General features: G+C 48.6%; 2 protein-coding genes across 2 annotated transcripts in view; both read left to right on the top strand.

The window, feature by feature from the left end:
• The window catches only part of abcc5 (ATP binding cassette subfamily C member 5), a 21,523-nt gene extending 21,250 nt beyond the window's left edge, over positions 1-273 (top strand). The window contains exon 30 of the mRNA XM_087851351.1: positions 1-273. This exon is cut by the window's left edge and continues 636 nt beyond it. The gene's annotated coding sequence lies outside the window, so the exon portion shown is untranslated.
• An 8,422-nt stretch (positions 274-8,695) lies between these two features.
• On the top strand, positions 8,696-15,508 carry rnpepl1 (arginyl aminopeptidase like 1). Its single transcript, XM_087851350.1, has 12 exons — positions 8,696-8,991; positions 9,953-10,478; positions 10,561-10,701; positions 10,799-10,950; positions 11,222-11,338; positions 11,402-11,637; positions 11,801-11,914; positions 12,003-12,115; positions 13,073-13,181; positions 13,270-13,497; positions 14,193-14,335; positions 14,445-15,508. The coding sequence occupies exons 2-12, from the start codon at positions 9,996-9,998 to the stop codon at positions 14,739-14,741; spliced, it is 2,133 nt and encodes a 710-aa protein (XP_087707476.1). The 5' UTR covers positions 8,696-8,991; positions 9,953-9,995; the 3' UTR covers positions 14,742-15,508.
• The last annotated feature ends 38 nt before the right edge of the window (positions 15,509-15,546 follow it).

Raw genomic sequence — 15,546 nt, 5'->3', positions numbered from 1 at the left:
TGTGTTTGTGTAGCGGCTGCGCTCAGGCTTCGTGTTGGTGGCTCTGTGATTAGACATCATGACATTTACTGCAGACCACGCAGGAAGCGCCCACGCACATGAAAACAGCGATTTATTAATCCTGATGTTTCCTCCGTTTATGGAGTTTCTTTTTCTCTTAAACTTGTCTAATGTGAAAGGAGAAAGCGATGCTGACTGCAGGGCTCGAGCTCGGGCTGTGCACATGTCAGCGTGTCTCTGTAGCTGTTCCTATAAATAAACTACTGACTTTAACTCCACCTGTCCTCCTTACTTCCTGTCGTGTGGTCACTGCTCGATGTTTGTAACGAGTTAAAGCTCCTCTGGAAACTTACCTCACAACTTTCTACTCTTGGATCTGGATATTGTCACAAAGAGGCTCCACCCACAGACCTTCTGTTTATGAGCAGCAGCCAGTCAGAGCAACACTGTCTTGAAGGGGGCGGAGCTGAATCAGCTTCTTTTAAACCACAGATGAACTGAAGGGCTGCACTGGTCACTTTATCAGGTATGACACAGCTGGTTTACTTCTCTGTGGCTCGCAGTCTGACCGTGTTTAAAGACACGTCGCCTGCCCGTCGTGGTCACACAGTGCAGGATCTATTACAGGTCTAAAACTAAGGCCAGACACGAGATTGTCAAAATAAAACAGGAAGTCACTGACTAAACATGGAGAGAGGACGGTAACACAGAAGCATACAGACTACAAAAATAAGACGAGACTCACAAAATACAGCAGACGCATAAATAATGGGAATCAACAACATACTGAGAAATCAAGAATACACTGAAACCTCACATCAAACACTCAAAGCTCTGAGAGGATCGAGGCCGTCATCGATTTTCATGAACACATCGCACAGTCGCACTCGCCCTGCCTCACTGTTCAGTCAGAGCGAGACTGAACCATGGGGGCGTGGTTAACGATAAACAGCAGAGCAGTCTGCCTCGAGCTGGGTTCATGAGCGTAGCCGACACTTTCAGTTCAGGAAAAAGTGCCACAGCCAGAGAGATGAAGGAAGAAGAGCGTACATCACAGAAGAGGAAGAGGTGCTGATTGGCTCGGCAGAGAGCTCGAGAGGATAGAGGTGGATGGATCGATCCAAATATGGATCGATACCAACGCTGGTATCGGTACTTTGGTTGTATCCATCAAGTTCAGCAGCCCGCTGAACTGTGTTCGTTATTCCTTTGGAAAAAATAAACGTCAAACATGAAAAACGTTCCCACCTTTGTGTGCGTCACAGACAGGAAAAACACACAAACAGCTGAAAGGTGTGTTTCACTGTGTGAACTAATTATTGTGGAAAGTAACCACTGCAGGTATAGTGGTGACAACTGATCTCAAAAGTCACAGCACACGACTCTCCTCCAGTCAGCTGCTCAGTAACTTTGGATCCACACCAACATATTTGTAGTGTGACACAGAAATACTGTGGATGTTGAGATGTCCATGTTAAATGACAGGAAGGTATCCGTGTTCTAATAGCATCAGCTAACAGCAATGTTCCCTCTAAGCTGGCTCGGTCTCTGCGCACAGAAAAAAAATCTCACCTGAATTGAAATCAAAATTAAAACTTTAACAATTCTGTTTTGCAGTGTGAGTCAGTCAGTGACCTTATCCCACAGTCCAGCCGATGATGCGATTCACATTCGTATAGATGTCTGTGAAGGTTCTCAGTCCTCCAGGTCATCGTGGTCTAAGGAGCTTGGAAAGAAAAGCGTCTGGACTTCTTTAAGTTGCTTGAAGACGTTTCACCTTCATCCAAGAAGCTTCTTCAGTTCTAAGGTCAAATGGTGGAGAGTCCCAGATTTAAGCGCTGTGGGGGTAACAAAAGGACAAAGGACCCCCTGATGATCCTCTAACTCAGGGGTGTCAAACTCAAATACACAGTGGGCCAAAATTCACAACTGGAACAAAGTCGCGGGCTAACATTAATATTTATTGAAATATATTTATTCCTCCAGATATAAGAATGAATCTTTTCTTATGGAGTCAAACAAGTTTTGCTGAAAAACTGAATATGGAACAAGCAAAGCTTAATACTAAACAATATATATATATATGCTGTATAATACCAGTAGGCCAGCTCTGATAGTAATTTGGTATGGCTTCACGGGCCAAATGTAATTTGCGGGCCAGAGTTTGACCCCTATGTTCTAACTAATCACATGAGCCAAGGTGTGAAAACTACCTACGAAGCCTTAAAGCGAGACCCCACCAGGAGCTACAAAAAGAAAGTTATAGCTTGCCTTCAAGACTTGGAAAAGGACAAAATCATTGACCGCCTTACTTATCACCGCCTTTACCCAGGGGATGCCATACCCTGCATTTACGGACTTCCTAAAATCCACAAGGAAGCTGTCCCACTCAGACCCATAGTCAGTAGCATAAACTCAGCCACTTATAACATTGCAAAACACCTTGCTACCATCCTTGCTCCTCTCGTGGGGAACACCCCACACCACATCAAGAACTCCACCGACTTCACCGACAAGGTCCAGAAACTTACCCTGGATCCAGATGAAACCATGGTGTCCTTTGATGTAGTCTCTCTCTTCACGTGCATACCCACCACGGAGGCCGTGGAGACTGTCAGAAAACGACTACAAGAAGACAGCTCCTTGGAGGACAGGACCAACTTCACACCCGATCAGATCTGCACACTGTTAGACCTCTGCCTCACCACTACATATTTCAAATACAACGAAGGCTATTACAGACAAAAACATGGCTGTGCCATGGGCTCCCCCGTGTCACCTATTGTAGCCAACCTTTACATGGAGGAAGTGGAAAGGAAGGCTCTTGGCTCTTTCAAAGGAAGAGTACCCAGCCACTGGTACAGATATGTAGACGACACCTGGGTCAAAATCAAGACACAAGAAGTGGAATCCTTCACTGCGCACATCAACGCCGTGGATAAAAACATCAAGTTCACCAGGGAAGACACAAAGGACGACTGTTTGCCTTTCCTGGACTGCGCTGTGCACATTGAAGAGAACGGCAACCTCAACATCGAAGTTTACTGGAAGCCCACACACACGGACCAGTACCTCCTGTTTGACTCCCAGTTTTCCTTCTTAGCGGTTTTAAGTCCGTTTGTTGTGACACCATAAATCCTATATTGATCTAGAAACAAATAATAAAAGCCAGATCACTTTAAAAATAATTGTCAAATCCTCGTTTATAAAGTTACTGTGATGGCTTACCTGGACAGGTTTACTCTGTTGCTTGAGTTTTAATTTTGATCCCCAGCTGAAGGCCTGACGTGCTTTGGATTTTTACTTTTACTCTATGAACTGCTTGTATGACGGACATGTTTGTTCTGGTTGAATGAAAAACGTTTAACATCAAAACGGGGTTATAAGCACTCTCCATTACTAAACGTAGATGAGAATACAGGCTAAGCAAACATGAAACATGGTAAATAAACGTGCCATTTAACTGAAATAGCATAGACTGTCTGAAGAGAACAAAAAGTGATTCATATATCAAAATTACTTTGTTCAGAATTTTCTGTCTGTTTTGATGTCCCCGGGGAGTCTGATCCTTCAGCCTGGTCTGTGTCCCGCAAAAGCTCCAGAGACCGTCCACAGGAAGCACAAAAAGGAGTGAAGAGGCTGAAGCTAACGCCGCAAAACGGGCAAAATTTTCCATCTATTTTTAGTGCAGCGAGCACCGTCAGGGTAATAACGAAGCGCAGTGAGGAGTTACTTTCTCGACGTTTGTTGACATCCCGCGTTTAGCTGCTGCTTATTCTTAATTTAAAGGCACTTTACCGCCACCTGCTGGGCTGGAGTGTGGACCATGACGGTTTTAAGGTGTGGATATTTTCTTAAGAAAATCCCCGTGACATTTAAAAATCTGAACATCATTATCTCACCCATACTCTTTTGTAAAATCTCTTCAAACATTACCTGAACACTACTTCTCTGAAAAGCCCTCGCTTAGCTGACTACAAATCACTTCTCTGTACTACAAATATGGAGTAAGCCTAATCGTTGCGTCACTTCCGGTATCTCAGACAATCCCTTTCCGTTTGTTAAAATGTTTTTGGAAATGTTTTGTTGTTGATGTTGTAAATGTGATTTGCACTTCCCAGCCACCGTAGTATTTTTCCCTGGTTTTACTACCACTCTGGTCGTGTCCAAATTCATGGGCTGCTTCCTCCTGAGGCCGCATTTGTAGACCGATTACGTCACAGCGACGCGATGAAGGCTGTCCAAATTCGTAGACTCCTCCGAATGCAGCCGACAAATGCGTCCTCCTTTTCCCCGAATTTGAAGGATGGGTCGGGTGTGTCCTTCGTGGCCCACCATATCCCAGAATTCATAGCGCGGCCCAGCCAAACTCCAGTTTCCAACAATGGCGGCAGCTACTAAGTTTTAAAATGACTCTTACTAATCTTTCTGGGTCACAAAATAAACTTTTAACATATTTTCAGGTGAGAAAGTAGCTGTGTAAACATCAAATATCTGCTCGTTTATCAAGATATCGCATATTTGTAAAAGTGCTTCGACGTTTTCAGAGACGTCTGTTACCCACCAGCTCGATAGCTGACCGGGAGCTCGAGGGTCACTGAAGCCGCCGAGAACGGCACAACTCCCGGCACATCATTTTCAGATCACTGCGGACTTTCGCTGCTCGGGTTAAACGTAATATATAAGTCACTTAGACAACCTAAAAATGTTATTGTTGGGCTTTTTTCAGTGTTTTGTTTGTTCGTGAGTAAATCGGTTTGGCTGAGATTAAAGTTATTAGATTAGATAAAATTAAACTTTATTAATCCCCCGGGTTGGTTCCTCTTTGGTTTTTACACAGCTGACTAAACGTCAAACAGAAAACTGATTAAACAGAAGTGTGAGACGGTCGAGAGTTTACTCCAGTGTCCTGTTAGATTTTAGATAGCAAGGAGCAGACGGCTGAGACAGCGGTGACACAGATCTGAAGGCTAGACCGTCCCATTTCACAGGTGTTTACTTCCGGCCTACCTGACCTTCTGAGGACCCGGCCCACGTAGACCGCGAAGGCCGGGTCCTCAGGAGGATGCAGCCCATGAATTTGGATACGACCACTGGGGCACATGTTCAACCTCACATGGAAGAAGTAATCTGATTGGCATGCTGGTACGTAGCATGTAGTTTGAAGCAGGGATTCGTAGTGCCCCATGTGTAGCGTTGGAACCGATTTGTGTCGTCCATTTCATCGGCTGGTTTGCTGCAATAATGAAAAACAATTAGCAACTGTATAAATAGAACATTTATCTACAAAATCACTCAGTAGGATGTTTGTTCTAATTTGCTACGACCTCAGAGCGCATTGAAAATCAAACTAACAGGCTATGAAGAGTAATATGAACTTATTTAGATCTGACCTGAATGAAAATGTCTGGAGCACCAACAGATATCTGGGGATGGTAGAGAACTGGATATCAGCTCGTCTCACACCGGACCACACTTCAAATTTGGGGAAATGAACGGTACATTTGTTGACTGCATTTGTATGGCGTTATTTTTGTGCCACTATTCTGAGCGCACGTAAAAAAAATTTGCAGGCGCAAGTGTTGCATTTTGAGAAGAAATTTATTTTGAGCGAAGAAAAACTGAATTTGAGTGAACAAAATTCATTGCTGCGTGCAGAAAATGTATTTCAGTGTTTGCTATTATCCACACACACACACACACCAGCAGCCCCTCTCTCGCTCAGTTTTTGCACGTGTCGCTCGCGCTCTCAACATTTCTGCCTGTGCGCGCTCAACTCTTTCTCTACACCGTTATATTTGTGCCACAAAACCAGCCAATCGCAGACTTGGATGCAAAAAAAATCTGATTGGCTGTTTTGGTCTCCAATCAGCTCGAAATGACGAAATGCAATATCCCAGAATGCATTTGGTCCAAAACTCAAATGAGGCAGTGGCGGAGAAACACGGTGTCGCGGAGTTTGAAATATTATTCTGTCTGGGTCACAAAATAAACTTTTAAGATATTTTCATGTCAGAATGTTTCTGTGTAAACTTCAAATATCTGCTCGATTCATCAAGACATCACATATTTGCATAAGTGCTCTGACGTTTTCAGAGACGTCTGTTACCCACCAGCTGACCGGGTGGGCACTCGGGTTAAACATAATATAAAAGGCTGAACTGACAAATCACGGACTACACCACCAGGAAAAACCATAAAGCCTTTGAACTAAAACAAACACTGTTGTGACAGTGACGTACACTGTCTTGTTGGTATATATGTATGATTTGTATCACCTTAATGTTTTCCTCTCACCACATATCAAAACCTATATCATGAGCAGCATTTACAGCTGTGGCTCCAGCAAACATCAGCTGATGCTAGAAAGTAATATTAAAAAACAGCTGATCAAGCTGCTGTTGTTTAGTGCATCCGCTGGTTTCCTGTTTCTGGCGTAAAGTGGGCGATAAACAAACGAGAGACGATCAGCTGATCATTGATCAGTTTCATGATTGAAGTAGCAACAGGAGAGAGAGGGAGGGAGAATGAGGGGAGAAGAGGCAGCTGTGCAGCAAAGACAGAATAACTCCAGCTTTGTGTCTTTTTCATTGTAGCTGAAGTCTGGGACGAATCGCGTTCCTTTTCCTTTCAATATGGATGTACTGTAATTGATCCAGCCCAGAGTTGATCATGACCAATTGGCTAATCCACCACCTTTCATTGTTTATACCGTTACAAAAACAAACAAACATAAACATGAAAAATCACCATCGGCCCACCGGGCAAATGTCCGGGATGCCCAACGGCCAGTCCAGCTGTGCGGTCAGCTGGTGGGTAACAGGCATCTCCAAAAACGTCAGAGCACTTGTGCAAATATGTGATGTCCTGATGAATCGAGCAGATATTTGAAGTTTACTCAGCACCATTCTCGCCTGAAAATATCTTAAAAGTTTATTTTGTGACCCAGACAGAGTAATATTTCAAACTCTGCCACTCTGTGTTTCTCCGCCACTGCCTCGTTTGAGTTTTGGACCAAATGCATTCTGGGATATTGCATTTGGTCATTTCGAGCTGATTGGAGACCAAAACAGCCAATCAGATTTTTTTTGCATCCAAATCTGTGATTGGCTGGTTTTGTGGCACAAATATAACGGTGTAGAGAAAGAGTTGAGCGCGCACAGGCAGAAATGTTGAGAGCGCGAGCGACACACTGCGAGTGAGCGCAAATGCAAAAACTGAGCGAGAGGGGCTGCTGGTGTGTGTGTGGATAATAGCAAACACTGAAATACATTTTCTGCACGCAGCAATGAATTCTGTTCACTCAAATTCAGCTTTCCTTCACTCAAAATAAATTTCTCCTCAAAATGCAACACTTGCGCCTGCAATTTTTTTTTACGTGCGCTCAGAATAGTGGCACAAAAATAACGCCATACATCTGGAGTACACTTCGAATTGGGACACCCTTCGTCGCGTCGCTGTGACGTAATCGGTCACTGGATTGGGACACAGCCATAGATGCTTCTTTCACTCCTTGTTCAAACCGTCTGTCTTCCAGTTCAACATGCGGACACTGGCGTCCTCAAAGACTGACCTTTGACCTTTAGATGCAGATGAACAGCTGAGTCCTGTTGAGGTGGCTGTTTGGTGTGAACAGCTCTGAGCTGTCCTTGCTGCACAGCTGCATGTGTGGCTGGGTCTGAAGGACGCTGGGACGTCGTGGTGGCGAAGACTCCTGAGTCTGCCTTCCACAGGGTGGAGGTGCTGCTCTGTGTGTGGGAGCTTCACTGTTTCCATGCTCCTCAGTGTGCACAGAACCCTCCAGAAAACCACGAGCTGATGTGATGGCTGGGTAAATGGGTGAATAGACTGATACGTTGATGGGTGGATGAATGGCTGAATCGATGGATCCTCTGTGGAGGTCGTCAAGAGCACCAGATTCCTTGGTGTCCACCTGGTGGAGAACTTCTCCTGGTTAACACCAGCTCCATAACTAAGAAGGCCCAGCAGTGTCTCTACTTCCAGTGGAAGCTGAGGAAAGCCCATCTCCCTCCATCTCACCACCGTCTACAGAGAGACTATCGAGAGCGTCCTGAGCAGCTGCATCACTGTCTGGATGGTAACTGCTGATCACAGTACCCTACAACTGTTAGTGAGAGCAGCTGAGAGGAGCCGCTCTTCCCTCCATCAGACACCTGTCACACCTGCTGCATCCAAGGAAAGAGGTACTGGAGCATCCGGGCCCTCACTGCCAGACTGAGGAGCAGGTTCTTCCCCCAGACTCCTGAACACCACACACACACGCACGCACACACGCACACACACACACACGCACGCACACACGCACACACACACACACACACACACACACACACACACGCACACACGCACACACACACACACGCACACACACACACACACACACACACACACACACACACACCTTAATACATCAACCCACTGTCATTGTTGCACTTTTCTTTTGCACTGTTTTTGTTTTGTTTGTCGCAGTTTTTGCACACTTTGCACGTCATGCAGTCCTGTGTTGATTGTGTGTCACATGGAGCATCGTGGAGCGGATCCATAGACGTTGATGGGTGGATGAACAGGTAACTGGACGGAGCCGCCCTCTCGCTCCGTGTACCCGCCTCCACAGCGCCACTCATCGGTCTGCATAAACTTTTTTCCCGTTGTTGTTACTTCCTGTTTAGTCCGGAGCGGAGCCTCGACTGCCCCCCGGGTCTCCGCCGGTGTCCTCTGCCTCTTTGTGTCCGTGTGTGGCCACTCGGTCTTGGACTCACAGCTCACCTCCAGCCTCCGTCGAGCCTCCGGGAGGACGCGGGTTCGGTGTCCGGGACTGCGGGCGGGGAGCCGGGCTGAGCTCTCCCGGGGAGCCGGTGTCCGCCTGGTTCTTCCGCCGTGCGGTCCCGATGGATTTTACTTAAACGTGTCCCCGTGAAGCCGCAACAGTGCGCCGTGCTAATGCGCTGATTAGCCGGCTCTGCTAACCAGGTCAGTTCAACGCGCTGACCTTAAGGTGCTGTTTTCACTCACTTCGAGCTAAAGCTGCTAACTTCCAGCGCTGCTAGCCGCCACTGTAACTCCTCCGAGTCCCTAAAACTGCGCTTTAAACTGGGCTTCGAGAGTCTCCCGGCTGTCGGAGCTCTTTCGGGTCTCTGACTTAATTGAACTTGTTGTTTATATGAAGTTTAACTCCGGTTTAACAAGTAGGGCTGTTAAACAGTGCCTGTCAGTGTTTGCTGAGTTTGATTAAATGTTGTTTAAATGGACAAAGAGCCAAAGTTGACTCGTCAAATAGTTCCTTAAACCTAAGAGAAGCAGGCAGAAGGTCAGCGACGCTCAGCGAAGCCTTTATTCTGCTTTATTTCCAGTCTTCAGCGGACTGACTGTTAAATTCAATATTGTGTTATTGAGGTTTTGAATGGGGTGGACCGAGGCTGGCCAGTGAAGCTGGGTTTAGATGTGGATTAAAAGTTTTCATTTGGCCCTAAACTGTTTATAAAATGTTAAAATGATTTAAAAATACAAACTTCTGGGTTTATCGAGGATCCAGGGACACACAGGAGGAGTTTTCACCGGGGGCTTAATGTCCTGTTAGGCGTAAAATTAGACGTTTCTTTAACGAGGTTTTGAATGGAGTTTTGACGCAGAGCCTCTTGTTGTGTTAAAGTTACTTATTTGGGCTAAACTGGGCTACGCATCGAGTCCTGAGTTAAACTGGGTTAGTACCTGAGTTGTGTACTGGGTTCACTGGTGGGTGTCAGTTTACTGTGGTCAGGATTGGATCCTGTGCTTTTTAATTGGACTAAAACTGAGTTAAAGGTAGTTTTGGGGGTTCTGTGTTAAACTGGGGTCCTGTTGGCATCGGTGCTGGGTGTTGGGCGTTGAGGCGGGCCTGGGGGGTTTCTGTTCCTGACCCTCACAGGTGTGTTCTTGTTCGTGTCTCATGCAGTTGGTTCCGGTCTAAGCAGGTTTGGTCCCAGCTTCAGCTCACCATGGCAGAGCTCCACCAGGCACCCGCCTCGCTGTGCTGCTGCCGTAAATCCCTGCCGGACTCCGGGGGCCGGTGCTCCGGGGACTTGGCCCGGCCCTCTGCGGGCCTGGGTCTGGAACGCTGCCCCCTGGTGGACGTGGCATCCGCGTCGAACTTCAGGAGCTTCCAGCTGCGTCACTTCCACCTGGACCTGCGGCTGAACTTTGCGGTGAAGGAGATGAGCGGCTGGCTGGTTCTGGACCTGGTCCCGGTGCAGCCGGGGGTCTGCTCCCTCATCCTGGACTCCCACCCTTCTTTATTGATCCACTCCATAGACTGTAAGGTGCCGGGCGCCGGGCAGCAGGAGCCCGTGTCCCTCACGTACCGCGTGGACCCGTTCACCGACTACGGCTCGTCGCTCAGCATCAGCCTGCCGACCGCGGCGGCGAAGCCAGGCCGGGCGGTCCAGATCACGGTCCGCTACACCACCACGGACGGGCCGGCGGTAAGGACACGACGCGGCGTCTGTACAGCGTGAGCACGCTGAAGGTGACCACGGCGTGACCCGTGTGTGTGTGTGTCTGCAGATCTGGTGGCTGGACTCGGAGCTCACCTGCGGTCAGCTTCGTCCTCTGGTCTTCACTCAGGGTCACTCGGTGTGTAACCGCTCCTTCTTCCCCTGCTTCGACACGCCCGCCGTCAAGAGCACGTACACCGCCACGATCCGGGTGAGTCACACGCAGCCCAGGTAACATCAGAGCGGTGCCAGAAGGCGTTTCCTTTAACACCTGCACTCACGCCGTTTCTGCTCGTCCTCCTCGGCAGGTCCCGGACGGCGTGACGGTCCTCATGAGTGCGTCTCGGAGTTCGTACTCCAAACAGGACCGCGTCTTCCAGTTCTCCATGGAGTTTCCTGTACCCTCCTACCTGGTGGCGCTGGTGGCCGGCGAGCTGCAGCACGTAGACGTCGGGCCGAGGTCGCGCCGCGTAAAATAACGTTTTTTTAAAATATTTTGATTTGCCGACGAGTTTGAAACATGTTACAGTTTGTTTGGATAAAAGGCAAACAAACATCGGGGGGGGGGGGGGGCCTCCAGCAGGGGTCACCCCGGGTCAGCACACTGAGTCACACGACGAGGTCATCACCCGGCGTCTGGGGAACGTTTTCATTTAGTCGTTGAGATCAGCTGATTGGTCTAAAGCCTGCAGCGCGCCGAGAGCGAGTTATTAAAATTCTTCTTCTTTCAGGAGTCGTGTGTGGGCGGAGCCTTGCCTGTTGTCCTGCGCGGTGAAGAAGCTAGGGGGCAGCGTGGAGCGCTGGCTGGGCGTCGCCGAGGACCTGTTTGGACCTTACCTGTGGGGCAGGTGAGTTTCTGACCAAACGTTCTTTAAAACGTCCTCGGCGGCGCTGACGCGGCTCGTCCTCAGGTGCGACATCGTCTTCCTCCCTCCCTCCTTCCCCATCGTCGCCATGGAGAACCCCTGCCTCACGTTCATCATCGCCTCCATCCTGGAGAGCAGCGAGTTCCTGCTGATCGACGTCATCCACGAGATCGCCCACGGCTGGTTCGGCAACGCCGTCACCAACGCCACCTGGGAGGAGATGTGGCTGAGCGAAGGCCTGGCGACGTACGCCCAGCGAAGGATCACCACGGAGGCCTACGGTAACGCCGCGTTCGCCGTTTCAGTTACGTGTTTGTTGGCGAGATTTTAAAACGTTTTCAGTTTTTACGTGTTTGAAGCTGAAGCCACGAACAGCTGATTGATCTTTAACTTCAGCCTCAGTCCTCATACTGTCGGTCACCTCGGGTCACCTGTCGCCCTCAGGTGAGCCGTTCACCTGCCTGGAGACTGTTGTGCGATTGGACGCCCTCCACAGACAGCTGCGTCTCCTTGGAGACAGCAACCCCGTGAGCAGGCTGCAGGTCAAGTTTGAGTCAGGTGACCCCCCCACCCACACACACACACACAGATGGAGGTGTGGTGTCCACCCGCACAGGTGAGATGACATCACTGTGACCTGTTGCAGGTGTGAACCCGAGCACGCTGATGAACCTGTTCACCTACGAGAAAGGATTCTGCTTCGTGTCGTATCTGTCAGAGGTCAGCGGAGACGTGAGACGCTTCGACTGTTTCCTCAGGGTCAGCGCACACACACACACACACACACACACACACACACACACACACACACAGACACACACAGACACACACACACAGACACACACACACACACACAGACAGACACTAGAGGTGGGAATCACCAAACATCCCACGATACGATATTATTGCAATTTTTAAAAATATTTTGCGATATTCAGATTCTGTACATAAAGGTAAACTTTATCAATATTCATTTTCTCTAATATCAAAGTCTCACACTCAGTCTTTCTCTCATTTCAGTTTGATTGTTGACAAACTGAACGGTTTGTATTACAGTCTAGTCCAACTTAACTGAATCAACCATCTGGTACAATTATAGCTATTCTGAACTATGCAGTTTATGAAAACTATGCAGCCCCTTCAGCAACTGAAGGATTTGAAAGTAAATTAAAACGAAATATAATTTTACATTAAATAAAAAAGTTTTAAACTTAATTAAAATAAAACATGTCTTAAATTAAAATAAGTAAACTGTCATGTTTATTGCTGCCAAAAACAAGTTAAACACATTTGGACAGTGAAGGAATGTCAGGATTCTTGCTCAGAAAAAGGATCAACATGCTCTGAAGTCAGAGCACAAAAACCTTTTTGTAACAAAATATCGATTTCTGCTGTCCCTGTATCCATACATTATTAGAAACAAAATATCACCATGCTACACAGTATCCATTTTTTCCCCACCCCTAACAGACACACTCACAGACACACTGCAGTCATACATGTGTCACGTGTGTTCGAGCTGTGACCGTTTGTTTGTGGACAGCAGCTGAGCCGCTTTCACAGTCACAGTGTCCACAAACTTCTGCTCCACGTTTCCATAGATTTACATTTCATCAGGATGTTTTACATGAGCTCAGAGTCATGTGACCAGCGTTTGCATCGTGTGTGTCACTGTGTGTGTGTGTGTGTGTGTGTGTGTGTGTGTGTGTGTCACAGGATTACATCTCAGAGTTTAAGTTTAAGAGCGTGGTGGCTCAGGACCTCATAGACTACTTCCTGTCTTACTTCCCGGAGCTGAAGGATGCCGCCGTCGCTAAGAGAGAAGGTCAGGAGACGCTTTCAGCTCACCTGTGTGTCAGCAGCCTCCTACTCTTCTCTGTGACATCACTTCCTGTGTGTATGCTCGCCCTCAGGTCTAGAGTTTGAGCGTTGGCTGAGCGGCTGCGGCCCGCCTCTCTACGAGCCAGACCTGTCAGCGGGCGGCGCTCTCATCGGGCCCGTCCAGGATCTGTGCGACCTGTGGAGGAACGCTGACCCCCCTGACCTAGAGGCGCTCGCGACCTTTGACCTCTCGACCTGGAGCACCTTTCAGATCGTCCTTTTCCTGGACCGCATGCTGGACCACTCGCCGCTGCTGCACAGTAAGTCGCCATAGAAACACTGCAACACATCATTCAGAGCAATAATCTGCTCGAGTGCAAAGTACTCGAGTATTTGTACTCCGCAGCATGAAACATACGAGTACTGATGAAAGGGATCATGTGACTTCCTGTTTGCTGCAAATGGTCGGTGACGAGGACGTTTCTCAGTACTCGAGTACGCTCGCTAGTCCGGACTCCGTAAGTTCACACGGGAGTTCGGACTTCCCGAGAACGCAGCGCGATCGTTCTGCTATTGGAACGGCAGTGTGCGTGATGACATCACAGCTCCACCCCCTCTTAATTTAACTGTTACACATGATGCAGCAGATTTACTTCAGGAAAAAGATATTTCAGTATCTTCAGCACAGATCATCTGTTTCATACGGGCGCCATTTCTCCCCATCAACACTCAGGACAGACATCAGATCATTGTTGGAGCAGCGTTCAGGATCTCCACGCATCAGCTCGCCGTTTCTGCTCCCGGTGAAACTGCTTCCTCCTGAATTTAAATATTTTAATGTTCGATTTGTTACTTTGACGGGAAAAGTACACACAAGTACACACACGTACACACACGTACACACACGTACACACAAGTACAGATACTGAGAAACGGCCTTGATGTTCCTCACCGCGCAGAACACAGGAAGTGATGTGACAGGTGTTCAGTGATGAATGATGATGTCACTGCGCAGGTGTGATGGCGAGCCTGTCGGACTCGTACTCGTCGCTGTTCGACGGGCTGAACGCCGAGGTGCAGATCCGCTGGCTGCAGATGGTGGTGAGGAACAGCTTCTACCCCGACCTGCCGCGAGTGCGAGCCTTCCTGCACAAACACGTAAGTTCCGCCCACCTGCCTGTTGCGACGTTCAGCCAATCAGAACAGACGTAGTTTTAAGGGGGTCGCTCAGCTACTCTGTCACATGGTTGCCCCTCCCTCTCCGCAGACGTCCAGGATGTACACGGTGCCGCTGTATGAGGACCTGGTTGCTGGGGTGATGAAGTGTGTTGCCGTGGAGATCTTCTACCAGACACAGCGGCGGCTGCACCCGAACCTCAGACGCACGCTGCAGCAAATCCTGTTCCAGACCAGCTCGACCAATCAGAATGGCTCCGCTCTGCCTCCCTCCTCCGGCTCCACCCCCCCGCAGGAGCCGACTGCTGCCGTGGCGACTTCCTCCCCTGGCGGAGCCGCCGGGACAACTGCCACCATTGCTCTGCGTGATGTCAACGTCTCGGCGTGATGCCCGGACTACAGGAAGTAGAAACAATCAACAGGAAGCCTCACTCCAGATGTTTTAAAAGGTTTGATGTGGGTCAAAGGTCACTGCTTGAAAGCTTGGCCTGTGTCCGGCGAGGAGGGCCCTGGTTGGACCCCAGAGTGTTTTTATGCGACTGACGACAGAGCAGAGGTCAGGTCGTTCTTCTTCTCAGCTTCTGGCAGAAACGCGCCACCAGAGCGGCGTCGCGTAATCAGGTTGCGTTCGTGCTAACTCGCTCAGCGACTAGGCTGTGTGGGCGGAGTTGACCGGGCAGGGACGGAGACGCCATGCTTGCTGATGATTCAGTGAGAAAAACATTTCAGCCTTACGCTCGTTCTCTGCCCGTGCGCTCACTGCTGGTTGGTTTCGCCGTGAGTGCCTTTGCCTTGTTGAAGTCTCTGCCCCGTCACTGTGTGGGCGGAGCCTCTGTGACAGTGTTTAAACTCTACCTCCGCTTGTGTGGACTCACCTGAAGGACCTCAGAACACCAGCAGATCACCTTAACGCTGCCTTTGTGCAGCTGGGAACACGCAGCCTTCTGTCTGTCTGGCCTCTGAGACGTCCCACCGACACTGAACGCCTCCTCGCTCTCTGAATGTTGAAGATAACGGTTGAAACCTCATGTTTACCTGACCTCTGACTAAACGAGCTCGTGTTGCCTGTTTGTTTTTACTGTTTTATGGACGTTTGTTTTTATGAACTGCTGACCCTTTAATAAACACGATATCCAATCAGAATCCATGAAGAAACCGAATGAATGCATCTTTTATTTATATTCATGAATTAG

Source organism: Neolamprologus brichardi, chromosome 14 (genome assembly GCF_056152115.1).
Source record: "Neolamprologus brichardi isolate AB-2024 chromosome 14, ASM5615211v1, whole genome shotgun sequence".
Taxonomy (NCBI): domain Eukaryota; kingdom Metazoa; phylum Chordata; class Actinopteri; order Cichliformes; family Cichlidae; genus Neolamprologus; species Neolamprologus brichardi.
Note: the sequence above shows the minus strand (reverse complement) of the source record. Positions and strands in the feature narration are given on the sequence as shown.

What these genes read in the sequence shown, in the direction of transcription:
- rnpepl1 (XM_087851350.1), top strand. Translation starts at nt 9,996, where the DNA reads ATGGCAGAGCTCCACCAGGCACCCGCCTCGCTGTGCTGCTGCCGTAAA. An exon ending in GGACCTTACCTGTGGGGCAG is followed by an intron (nt 11,339 to 11,401) that starts GTGAGTTTCTGA and finishes GCTCGTCCTCAG; the next exon opens with GTGCGACATCGTCTTCCTCC. An exon ending in CCACTCGCCGCTGCTGCACA is followed by an intron (nt 13,498 to 14,192) that starts GTAAGTCGCCAT and finishes GTCACTGCGCAG; the next exon opens with GTGTGATGGCGAGCCTGTCG.